The sequence below is a fragment of the Platalea leucorodia genome (assembly GCF_965183815.1).
Source record: "Platalea leucorodia genome assembly, chromosome: 1".
NCBI lineage: Eukaryota > Metazoa > Chordata > Aves > Pelecaniformes > Threskiornithidae > Platalea > Platalea leucorodia.
Window position 1 is genome coordinate 58,060,484 of NC_138823.1, and position 12,904 is coordinate 58,073,387.

The 12,904-nt window shown below is 42.4% G+C and overlaps 2 protein-coding genes across 5 annotated transcripts in view; one reads left to right on the plus strand and one right to left on the minus strand.

Moving 5' to 3' along the window:
- GNAL (G protein subunit alpha L) overlaps positions 1–7,482 on the plus strand; it is a gene marked incomplete at its 5' end in the record, with an annotated part of 195,955 nt that extends 188,473 nt beyond the window's left edge. For all 3 annotated transcript variants that reach the window (XM_082328373.1, XM_082328374.1, XM_082328375.1), the window contains 2 exons: positions 1,293–1,360; positions 7,329–7,482. In XM_082328373.1, the coding sequence (XP_082184499.1) occupies positions 1,293–1,360; positions 7,329–7,475 (215 nt within the window). In that variant the 3' untranslated portion in view covers positions 7,476–7,482. The remainder of the gene's footprint in view (positions 1–1,292; positions 1,361–7,328) is intronic.
- Positions 7,483–10,951: 3,469 nt separating this feature from the next.
- Positions 10,952–12,904, minus strand: part of MPPE1 (metallophosphoesterase 1) — a gene marked incomplete at its 3' end in the record, with an annotated part of 31,309 nt that continues 29,356 nt past the window's right edge. Inside the window, exons 9-10 of one of the 2 annotated variants that reach the window (XM_082328406.1) lie at positions 12,577–12,717; positions 10,952–11,134 (exon numbers count right to left, since the gene is read on the minus strand). In XM_082328406.1, coding sequence (XP_082184532.1) covers positions 10,952–11,134; positions 12,577–12,717 — 324 coding nt within the window. Of the gene's footprint in view, positions 11,321–12,576; positions 12,718–12,904 lie in introns of both variants that reach the window. The other variant, XM_082328407.1, reaches the window with a different exon arrangement.

Here is a 12,904-nt window from a genome sequence, read left to right on the forward strand (position 1 = left end):
TTCTCCACTAACCGTCAACAGCAGCCTAGGTTACAGAAGTGAAGATGGTAATAAGCTATTTTCAGCTTTCATTCAGGTCTGGAATTTCAGGAGCGCGATGCTGAGTTTCAGGTAGAGAGGGTAAAGAAACTGTCCTAAAATCTGAGTTAACCTGGCACCAGTTTTATAATGTTAAGGGCTTTCAGAAGAAATCTTGCTGTCACCATCACCCAAATTTCCCTCTCCCTAACATACATGACATATGTACAGAGTTGGGGTAAATTTTCTACATTTTTTTATAGTAAGCCAGTTGTCAGAATAAAATAGCTTTTGGTGTTTCTCAGCGGATACCCAGTGATCCAGAGTATTCACACATGAAGCAGCTCTCTATTTTTAACCTGTAGTTGTTCATTTATTCTTTAATTTCAGCTGACATTATTTAAGGACAGCAGCACTGAACTGTAAGATGCTGCTGATTGTGCTGCTGCTCTATGTTTACCCCTAGCACTGTAGATAAGAGTAAAAAATACGTTTCCATATTGTGATAAATTCTGCCCTTTACTATATTATGTTTATAAGCATTTGATTTGGTATGTTAGATGAGGAGAAATCACACTGAAGGGAAATGAATAGGTTATGTCTTCACTGTATTGTTTTTTACACTTAAAATAAATATAGTTGTTACCTGGCCTAGACAGAGATGACTTCGTCTGCCAACAAACTGTTAGTATGGACCAATGAGTCTCCCACTCAACAAGAATTTAATCTAAGGCCCTTGATGGACAGTATCTCTAAGTATTCTGCTGACTTGGGGCCTGGAAATAAAATATATATTTTAAAAGATCTTTTGATGCTGTCATTTTTTTCAAGTGTAATCTTGGACTGACTGTTTTTAAACCCAAATTCCTGCCTGCAGAAGCTTTTTTCAAGAGATGCTGTTCTGCTGCAGAAACTGAACAGCTCAGCTGCTTTTTCTAGTCATATTTTCTGATAAAAGTTAAACCCTAACTCCCACTTGTTTTGTATCTATATGAACAAACTTGTGGATGTGAGTAAGCCTCTTTATGATATGACCAATGACATTGTTGCAACAATTTCAGCAATTTTCAGGTTCCTAAAATATGTTAAATGCATGGTCAGGTTTTACAGTACCCTTCCATTTTAGAATTACCTATCAGGAATCTCCTGTGGATATTTAACATTTTAATTTCTGTATTGAAGGACTACTTCCTCCGTATTAAATCTTTTACTATGAAAAGTAGATGATTGTTTGCTTTTCATGTTTCTGATGTCATTTGTTTTTAATTGAACAGCAACACCAGATGCAGGAGAAGACCCCAAAGTCACAAGAGCCAAGTTCTTCATCCGGGATGAGTTTTTAGTGAGTAATTTTGATCTTACGTGTGATTCTATCGTAGGAAATACTGGCAGATGGCATAGTTTATTTAGGGAAAACTGATGTGTTTTTGCAGAAAGCTAGAAGGAGAGGAGAACGTCTGGCAATTCCCTAATTCTTTTCAGCTGCCCATCTTGCAGAACCTTCCCCAGTGTTTGCACATTTTTATGCCCATTTTATATAAAGCCACCTGCCCTGCAAAGTGTCACACAGCAAGTAAGTGCTAGTGCTGGAAACGGTTGTGTGCCTGCCTACTTGATTCCAGGTTCAGTGTGGGTGCCGGCAGCCCTCCCTCTCTGCACAGGGGAACAGTGCCGAGCACTGTTTCCATTGCCAGTGAGCGAGATTTTCTGCGGTTGACTTTACCTGTAAGATGCTACTGGCTGTTGGCTTGAATGTTTATTTTCTGTATCAGTCCAGTCCATGTTTAAGCAAATAGGCTTTTTTTTTTTTTATCCTGCATTCCTCCAAGGGCTTTGGCAGTGGCTAGCTGGCAAGAGGGAATGAACAGAAAAGCAGATTTTATCCTGAAGTAAGATTTCTGTTGTACCGGTTAGGAGGTTTGCCTCACCCTAGGAGTGGTGTCATGGCCCTACTGAGGAATCATAGAAGGTTTCCTTGTCTGGTCGCAGTTATTCTTGCAGTTAAGGCTTCCTCCAAAGCTGGAGCTGAAGAGGTGTTGTCTACATTTCGCAGATACAAGCAGTTAACAGGCACATGATCACAGCCCAGCGCTGCTATCAGAAACAGGGGGCTTAATCCAATATCACCTATGGCTTCACTCATATCAAATTGTTCCCACAGTGCGAAGCAGTAACGGAGAGCAGAACCAAAGCTCCTCCATCTTGACCTACTGGTAGAAACTGTATGGCAGTGTTTGAGAGAACAGATTTAATCATTAGAATTAAGAATTTTAAAGTCATTATGCGCTTACAAGTATTGTTAGGATTTACAACTGTTGATGCAACAAGAAAGAAAGAAGCAATTAACTGTGTTCGCACTTTGGGGGTTTTCATTCACAGACTTAACCTTCCAGATTCCAAGGAAAAATGTCAGATTGCACTGTGTTAACATAAGAGTTACTGGGAAGAAAAAAAAAACAAAAACAAACAAAAAAACCCCCCACATTTCAAGCTAAATCTCTGTTGTGGTAATGCTGAAATGCTGTGAAGCAGGTGATGGTATCCAGTTTGGAAGGAGGGTCTAAGAGACCTAAATTATGGGGAAACTAGGGTGAAACTCCACACCTTTAGCTATTTTCATTATTTAAAAAAACATATCAAGGGCGGGGTCCTTACCTGCCGTGACTCACTGGAGTTACAGAAAGAGGCCACCTACGAAGCGGGTAGGGAGGGAAGGGGGCGTAGGCATTGCAACCACATAAAAAACCACCCTGCGGCTGCGGAGGCCCTCTGCAGCCGTGGGTGCTGGGAGCAGGAGAAGCGTTTGGGCTGGGGCCAGCACCCACCAGCCGCTGGACAGTCACCAGGGCCGGGGCGTGGGGCTGAAACGGGGCCAAAGCAGCTTTCCCCGCAACCGCCGCGGGCCTGGCGGAGAGCATCTCCTCCATAAGCAATGTTCATGTGTCTCTCTCCTGGGTTCGTGCTTGGTTTCTCAGCATAAAGAAACAGAGGGACGTAGTCATTTGAACTGCTTTAAACTCTCAGGCTGTTTGAAATGAAAGTCTTGCAAGCGAGGCGTTTCTGATCTCATAAATGGTCTGAACAGCCTGCGTGTGCCCCGAGTAATGGAGGCCATGCATGGCCCCGGCGGGGAGGGCAAGGTGGGCAAAGGCCGAGCAGAAACAGCGACTTCCAGTTTCGGGGGTCAGGCACAAAAGGCTGAGGTTTCGGAGAGGGGGGGGACAAAGGGGACAGGGGAAATAAGCTCAGCATACAGACTGGGGAGGGGTCTGATGTCCTTAGCCAGGTGCAAGGAAGAAAAGGTGTATATTTTCTACCTACAGCTTTCTTGGCTCTGCTTTATACGTTTCTTTCCAAGTCTCTTCATTTATGACCTTTTCCTTGTCTCGCTCTGTTAAATTTTCAGATGCGATTCAGAGAAATCTGTTTTTATTCATTTATAAGCTGTATTGCTATTTTTATGATGGTAGCGGGTCTGCATAAGGCGTGGATATGCATGAAAACATGGCGCTGCACCCCTTAAAACTCGGCCTGGCTGAAGGTACTGGTACTGGCAAACTTAAAGCATGTAATTCGAAGTATTTTAGAAGAAGGTTAAACAAACACACTTCCAGCAACTATTGCTAGACGGTAGTATATGAGTATTAGGAAGGCAAAATACATCAGCTCTGGATTTCGGAATCGGTGCGGTGCCCTGTGGCCTCTGGGGGCTCGGGCGGCAGGCCTGGCTGCTGCTGGGCACCCTTGGTTTTTAACGGGGGGAGCGGTGGGCGAGGGCTGGCGGGACGCACGCCCGGCCGCTGCCCGCGCAGCAAGGCTGGGCTGGGGGGGGGGGCACGTCCCATTCCTGGAAATGTGTCCTGTAGGAAATTCTTCGGCGCAGGCACGCCGGGCCTTTCTTCTCCCAAGCTTTTTACAGAGGCAGCGTGCTCGTGCGCTCCTTGTTTAGGCTACTCCCCAGCCCCATTTTGGTGTTTTGTACACAGGGCTCTCCAGCTGCTGATGTTTTGCTTTAATACATCCCCAGTGTATAGGTAACCCCGGTTAAAGCAGTGGCACGGCCCCTCTGGTTGGTGCTGGTTATTAAAAATCTGAACCTTGGAGGTGGAGGAGCTGCTGCTCAAACACAGAAAGAGCGCGTTTGGCTCCTCATAGGGATGCCAGTATTAAATATTCCCACTTGTGTTATAGGAAGGTAAATGTACTTTCATTGCTCTCCCAGGGGATGTTTTTTTCACGTCTGAACCGGTGCTAAGTAACGTGCTACTATTCAGAATGAGTTTTGAGCAGGGGTGAAAATATTGCATTTGTCCTAAAATGAGAGAACTACAGAGCTGTCAGGGGACAAAATAACCTTAACATTCTGAAAATACATCCTTTGACACGCTTTATATGTAACCAGGTATGGCCAGAACATTGTAGGCAGTTTACTAACATAGACATTAGTGGAATCAGTGCATGACAAACACAAACACTTAAAGAACACTTCTTTTACTGAAACACAAGAAAAAGGTTGAACGTTGGGTCGGTAGGGCGGTGTGCTCTCTGCTGCCCATGCCTGGGTGGCACTGAAAGTGTGCATACGTTGTCCCTCACTGACAGCGTATAACATTTAGTCCTAGAAAGAGCACGTCAGAGTGGGAGACTGATCCCCCTCTCGCATCCTTACAGTAGGTAGCTGCTGTGTGCAGACCACGCGGAGATGTTAACGCGCTTGTTAACAGCGTGCCGAGACTGTGCTGCTCGAGGGAAGCGCGCTGGAAGGGACAAGGGCGAGCGTGGTAATAGCAGCTGGAGGCTGCACGTATAGGTGTAGGTCTCAAACCGTGCAGAGCAGAAGAGCCGTAGATCCCTGCAACAGGCCAGGGCCGAACTCCTCCGAGGCTTGCAAGTTCAGATTGAAAAAGTGCAGCAGTAGTTGGAAGGCAGGCTGGACTGTCATTTGGGGGACAATTTTTTTTCTCTTCAAGGAAAAAAAATGTTTAGTAACTGGTCTCTCCTTGCTGCATCTGAGTGGCAGCATTATACCACTGCCATACAGAACAGATCTGCAGGGAAAAAAAAAGTGTAAAGCAGCTATTGTATCAAAAATAGAACCTCTATTGCACTTTTTAGTGTTTTAAAATTAGTATCATTGTGAATGTCCATGCACACCACTGTCTTTTCAGCCCTTGAGTTCCTGAGGGACTGATTTCACCAAACTTTACAAGATAACACTCTCCCCAGACCTTTCTGGGAGATTGAGAGGCTTGTATCCTGCAGGCAGGCAAAGACAATCTACATTTTAATTGAGTTTCAGCATCTTGCCACCATTGCAGTAATTTGTAAAAAATTGAAAAATATTTTTTTTTTCTCATTTCATTATTGTTTAGTGTACCTCATGCTTTAAATATGGTCTGAACAACTTACTCGTTAATTGACTAGGTTATTACGTTAATATTTTTCATGAGGGAAATCCTTGAACTAGGTATTGAGTGTAGCTTAGTAAGAAGGCAGTAATTTTTAGCATACGTTTGGAAGCCCCCTGTTTAATTAGTGTTGAATATCTAATGTTACCTAAGTTACCTGCAAAAATCTGCAATTTCTTGTTGATCTAATTATGTAAATCAGGGCTTTTAAATGTCTATAGTTTTGCATATCTGTAGCTGTAGCTATTTAAAAGGTCATTCCCACATGTAAAACAATTCACTGTACTAAAAATATATGGTTGTCCTGGTTTGGGCTGGGATAGAGTTAATTTTCTTCCTAGTAGCTGGTATAGTGCTGTGTTTTGGATTTAGTATGAGAACAATGTTGATAACACACCGATGTTTTAGTTGTTGCTAAGCAGTGCTTACAGTGGTCAAAGACTTTTCAGCTTCCCCTGCTCTGCCAGGTGCACAAGAAGCTGGGAGGGGGCACAGCCAGGGGGGCTGACCCAGACTGGCCACAGGGCTATTCCGTACCGTATGGCGTCATGCCCAGTATATAAACTGGGGGAGTTGGCCGGGGGGCAGCCATCGCTGCTCGGGGACAGGATGGGCATTGGTCAGCAAGTGGTGAGCAATTGCATTGTGCATCACTTGTTTTGTATATTCTATTATTATTATTATTATTTATTATTATTATTATTATTTTCTCTTCCTCTGGTGTCCTATTAAACTGTCTTTATCTCAACCCATGGGTTTTACTTTTTTTTCCAATTCTCTCCCCCATCCCACCGGGGTGAGGAAGGGTGAGTGAGCAGCTGCGTGGTGCTTAGTTGCCAGCTGGGGTTAAAGCACGACAATAGTGTAGCCAGAGAGAGAGAAAACAGTGTCTTTTGTTGTTTAGGCATTATAATTTGTAATAATTGTAATATAAATATATAATTATAATATAATAAATAATTGTAATAAAACTCAGAAAATATTTCTAATAATTATTATCCCAAGAATTGACCTGCTTTCGTGACATTCCATATATATTCTTCAAGATAATGATCTAGAATGGATTTATATTTATCAGTCCTACAGTAGTACAGATGGCACTGAGAGAATTCAGTTCAGTAGTACAGAACAAAATTATGATTTTGTTAAATATTTTTCAAGATTCTGGGGAATTTTAACAAGATAGTGACGGGTGAAGTGATGCTGGAGCTTAAGTTAGCAATCTAAAAAGTTGTGCAGTAGCCTTGCGAAAATTTAATTCTGCATGGCCCGAATTTGTGCTTTTTTTATTATTCTGTGGGAACCCGTCCGCTCCAGTGATAATTCCACCATGTTCTGGTCTCAGTAACGATGCCAAGTCTTCAGCAGGCGTGATAGGTGCGCCAAGTAAAGGTAACGTCAGGGACCTTCAGGGCTTCAAGAAGCAGAAGCAGTAGGGCGCTCTTCTCTGCCGCTGCTGCCTTCACAACTGGGAGGTTTTCAGTTTTGTGTTGCTGATTTAAAACAAGAGTGCAAAAATTTGCCACGTGCTGGCACCAGAAAAAAAGGAGAGAAAAGAACTCCAGGGGCAGCCGCGTGGCAGACTGCCGCGCTGTCAGCAGCACAGATCAGCCGCGCGGTGATGTGCAGAGGGCAACAGCTCGTGCAAACGAAGATGGCGTCAGTGGCTCTTACAAAGTAGTAATATACTGGGCCGGTAATATTATCCGTAACTTTTTTTCTCTTTGTTTCAAATTTGTGATTCCTGTTGGACTAGCCCACAGACGTTCCTTCTTTTTATTTAAATGATCTATATACAGAATTAGCCAGGTTTCTTGGTACCTCGTAAGTCTATAGACCGCCGAGACGTGAAACTTCTTGTGGCACGGCCCCTGACCCTCCTTTTCCTCGCTCTTTCCGCAGAGGATAAGTACGGCGAGCGGAGACGGCAGGCATTACTGCTACCCGCACTTTACGTGTGCAGTGGACACGGAAAACATCCGCCGAGTGTTCAACGACTGCCGGGACATCATTCAAAGGATGCATCTCCGCCAGTACGAACTCTTGTGAGGGGGATCACCGTGGAACCTGTGGTTTTAAATTCTTTGCTCCTTACTCTTTCTCTTGATACTACCCCACACAGGGTGGAAGAATATACTATAGAAATGTCAGTCTCTTCACTTTGTTTACTCTAATTATTTAACCTTAAAGCTGATTTGAAGCGAGTTTGGGTTGGTTTTCCTTCATGCTTTTTGGGACTATTTTTGTGCTTTATTTTGACATGCCACTTCTTCGTCATTCCACTAAGCCCTTCGGCTACCTCTGTTCCCTTAGGTTTTGTTTTTTTTTAACTGAACGTGACCTGCTAAATTTTTTCCAGCAGGTTATAACGTCAGTTCAAACTGGTATGTCAGCTGGATGACACTAAAGTCATACCTATCCCTCTGTGTGGGTTTCCTTTTTAACATGACATTGAAGAGTACTTGATGGGTGAAAAAAAAAAAAGATTAATGCACTTTGTATCAGGTTATTAAATACTGTTGAGGAAGTAGACACACAATGTAGCAGCACCACAATATTTATTACTCTGTCACAGTTTTTAGCATTTCTGAGTTGCAGGTCAACTGATAAAGTGACCTCCTCTTTTAAGCCGTTACTGGCACAGGACGTAGAGTAGATAATGAGAGGAATAGTGAAGACAAAGCAATTTTTCTGGGGTTTTGGAGCTAAGTGTCTCTGCACACCTCAGGCATTTGAATTACAGCTACTTTTCAGCCTGTTGCATCTAGGCAGAAAATTTACCACCCTCACTTACGTTATTTGTGCTGTCCACAAATGATCCTTTTAGTTCAGATCATTCTTGGACAACAGTCCTCTCCCTATATATATTTTTTTGTTTTACTGCTGGTTTATTATATTGTACAGACTGTAAAATGTAATATTATTTTGTACAACTTTATTGAAGAAAAATACTTGTAGAAGATCTTTGTGCCTTGATTATGGCTGTACCTGTAAAATGAGCTAAGATGTAAGTATGTTTTTGATTGCGCTGTACAGCTTGATGTCAACCTTACCTGCAGCAGTGACTGGAGGTAAGAACTTTATCTGTAGAGTTTAGGGGTTTTTTTCTGGTTTATATAAAAATGCTCTTTAGTATAAAAATTATAAATTATGCAAATTAACCACTTACCTTTCCAAGTAAGGTATTACAGTCACCGGATGTTGCAGCAAACATGCCTTTCTCTTTTGAAGTCTCAGCTTTAAAACATTGGAATTCATTCAAGTGTCCAAATTGCAACCTGGTGTTGTTTTAATGGGAACCAAGGATTTTTTTTTTTTTTTCCTTTATATTTAGAAAACATGTTCGGTAATTCTTTGGTCATTCATAGAACTTCACAATTGCACAGACCGATTGTGAATGTGTAAAGCACCATTATATAGAGCTCTTCAATCTTTGTACCAACAGCGGCTTTCATTGTGCAAGTAAATAGCGAGAAAGAAGAAGAAAAAAAAAAAAAAAGGTGTATAAACCCTTGTGTCTGGCCTAAGAGAATTACAAGATGACATTTTTATTTCTCTTTTAATAAAGAGACACATTAGAAAATTGTTTTATTTTAAATATTGTAGAATCAAAACGTGTGAATATTTCTCAAACTTGAATAATTTATGCAAATGACATTCTCAAAACAAGTTGTGGTACAGTACAATATATAAAAAGCAAGAATTGCTGTAGCAATAAGGCATGTCCTTTTTAGTAACTATAACACTGCTTTATATTTTATACATAGGTGTTTTATGTCTGTGACTATATACTTTTCCTGTGTCCAAGATAACCTGTACAAATGTCTAAAATTACAGTTGCAATAACAGAAACCTAGAGAAGTGTTAGACTACATTACTTTATAGAGTGTTTTGTCACACTTTGGACCATTTCCCCCACTTCATTTTAACTTTAGGGAGAGAGAAAGAGCTAACACATCCCCCCCCCACCCCCCCATTGGCATATAAATCAGCAGGTTTGATCGATTAACTTTTTCTATAAGCATCGTTATTAGTTATAAACCCCAGTCGGTCATTTTTTTTTTAAATTCAGACCACAGATGAATTGAGAACTTGTTTCTGTTTGACGGTGAACAGTCCCATTTTAGATACTATGAGATGACCATTTCCTCTTCCCAGAAATGTGTACACTTTGATATCTGTATGTTCAATTTACTCATCAGATATTTCCCAGAAAGTGAAAGGCTGGGTGGGATAAACTAATAATAAACAAAATTCCCAAGTGCAAAGATTCTCTCACTTCCCATGCCAAAGAAAGTAACGGAGCGAGTAACAAAAGATAAATCTTTTCTTTAAAAACAAGCCCCAGGCCAGGAGTTCAGGCTAGAGCTCCCAGCCTCTGCAGGAACGTCAGCAGGAAAACTGGTCCCGGTGCGAAACAGTCCCTCTGGTTTTTCTGGGGCGGGTGGGGAGAAGCAGTAGGTCTGTCGCCTCTTCCCTCACGCACAGCACGCGAAGACGCCGAGCTCAGATGTTACGTTCTCCGCGCTGCCCTCCAGGCAGGGGCCGGTGGCCCAGCTCTGCGGCGCGCTGGCCGGCGGCCTCCGCCTCCCCACGGACGAGCTCGCGCAGGTCAAAATGTGACTCTATGATAAGTTACCAGAACTTGGCAGCCCTGCAGGCATCTAAAATAACGCGCATTCCTATCCCTATCTGTCCGCAGACCGGGGGGCCGAGGCATAGGATAATGTTACTGCAGCTGTATTTGACCTTCCTTCTTGCAGAAGATCGGCAACCGGAGGGCCCCTCACCACACAGATCTCTGGGATGCAATAGGGCCCTCTTTTTTTAAGCTCATCATAGCACATCTTTTTAAAAACAGCAGCTTGAGGTGTCACCCTAATTTTTTTTTAAGCAGGTTTCAAGTGCGTATCAGCAAACTGGATCCACGAGCTTCTTCCCATTGTTGTCTGGTAGACGATAACTGCAAATTGTAGTCAGCAAACAATTTAATGTGTCAGGAACTGGAAGATTTCTTGTCCCGAACCACAGTCCCTTACATATGGCATCCTAAAAAGGTTACGGAAATCCGCAGTGCTGATGTATCTAGTTTCTGCCTGACCCTAACAAACAGAAGTACGACATTAGAAGGGCCATGCAGCAATAAAACAGAGAAACGTTTCCAGTTTGCAGGACTGAGCCTCCACCAGGGTGAGACACTAGTGCAGATAAGTGATGAGGCTATAGGATTTACATAATGTACAGTTACACTTTTAATATACATATTTGATACAGAAATTATAGCAGGAAAAGGACTCATTTGATTGTAGAATACAGTATTTTTGTACAGCATGAAACGTTCATTTCAGTTAATTATTTATCCTGTAGTAGTCATATCAGCTGTATAGGACTTCTATGGTATGTGTAAATGCAACCTGCCTTCAGACTAGCAATCAAATTAGGTCATTTGCTGGCATGAATATAGTCTGATGTTTGACTGTTCTCAGCTTTGGTATTTCAGTGACTGAATGCAGATGTCTGGCTCTTCATACTGCTTTATGCTTACTGATTAAACGCTGAGCAAAATAAAATGGTGGCGTGAGAAGCTGAAAATGAGCTAGTATCAGGATTACAAGCAGAGCACCTGCTGCACAGTATATAGTAAAGACTCTGCTCTCATACGGAAGGAAGCATTTTTGGAGGGAGAAGTCAGTTGGTGTTATGCTGCCCTGGAAAAGAAATGAAGACTGTCACTTTGCTGTTACAGTGGGTTCTGAATCAGGAGTAACACCACGGCTGTCAAATCTCCGATTTCTAAATTCCGCCTTGGGTGGCAAGGGTTGGGGCCAGTTTCCTAGTACCAGTGCCTTCTCCACGGGGCTGAAGAGTCCGTACCTTGCGGTGCTGGGCACTACCTGGAACATTCACCAGGCCAACGTTAGCCCAGAGGCCAATCTTCCCTATAGTCCATCTAGCGTAAATAGAGAGCTGGGCTCCTCATCTGATCTGCCTTCAAGAGAAGCCTAACTTTAGCTGCTGTAAATCCACCCGGAAGAAGCCTTCCCAGGCTAAAGTTAGGTTTTGTGAATGTGCCCCTTCCTCCCCCCGAGTCCTCCTCCTACCCAGTACATGCTGCAAAAAACACGTTGGCTAATCCAAATTACGAACATGAACTTCAACAACAAGGAACTTCATTGGGTTTTGGCTTGACTTTGCAGTTCAAATTAAAGTTTACAACAACGGATGGAGGCCGAGTTAAAACAGTAGCGAAGACGATGCAACTTTAATTAGCCAACCTCTTGTTTTGCAGTGAAGATGCACTGTCTGGCGTGTGCAGAGAGCATGTGTAGTTTGAAGGCAGCTACTCTCAGGAATATGGAATAAACAGAACTACTTTCAACAAGAAATATTAACCGTTGCATAAAATGAATTTAAAAGTTCGGGGTTATCTGTGTATTGAGCAGCCTAAACACAACAGCAGTAAAAATACATGCGAGATTCCCCCCCCCCCCCCCCCCCCCCCCCCCCAAGTCACAGACTACTCCGTAAACAGATCGTAGGTTTTGCTTCTTACTCCGAGTTTCTAGGAGTTCTGTTTTATTTTTGAACTGGGAAACTAATTGATTTACCTCTAAGGCTATACTGAGCACTGGAACTGCCTGCGAGAGCATAACCAACACACTGTATAAAATGTGAATTGGAAGCGAGGAGGCAGACTGTTGGCATGTGACGAATGTTTTCACTGTGTGAAGTGGTTAATGCACAAGTTCGAAAACCATGATCACCATGCAAGAGTTTGAGCTGGATACGGTCTTGTTTTCATAGTTGGTAAATCAACCAAGCCAAACTAGTCCTTCTACTGTTCAGTGCACAATACTGATTATTTTTACAAGTCAATAGTTTACAATGCACCCTCTTTATAAGAAAATGTTCGATGCTTGTACCCAGATACTAATTAGATCTTTAACAGCATTGCTTTCTACCACACGGAACATGTGGCTCCCACAGATGTACTTTATAAAGTGGATGCAGTGTACTGAGTGGGTCGGGTGGGTAGGCAATTTTTTTATTTTTTGTTTTTACAGGTAGAATCAGTTTTAAAATATAGCTGACTGCCATGTTGATTTATTTATGAAAGTTATCTGACAAAAATAAAAAAATTAAAACTTACCATGATGAAACTAGGGTTGTTTCTATTCCGCCAACTGAATGACGGGACGCTGATTTCTGGAATTTTCCCAGCGTGCAGCACTTCACAAGCACTATGTGTATGCCCACTGAGAATCAAACGGGGATGAAACCACCATATCAGCTAGAACACAAAATGGTAAAGCACAAAAATTAAGTCATAACTAAAAAGAAATTGAGCTTAAACCCTTCTTCTTCTAACAGAGTGAAACGATGGCAATTCTAACATTCTTACAAAGTGTTTTGTGTAAACTTCTGTTTTCCAATAAAACGTGTTAATAGTGTAATATTAATCATACCCATCTGGCCCT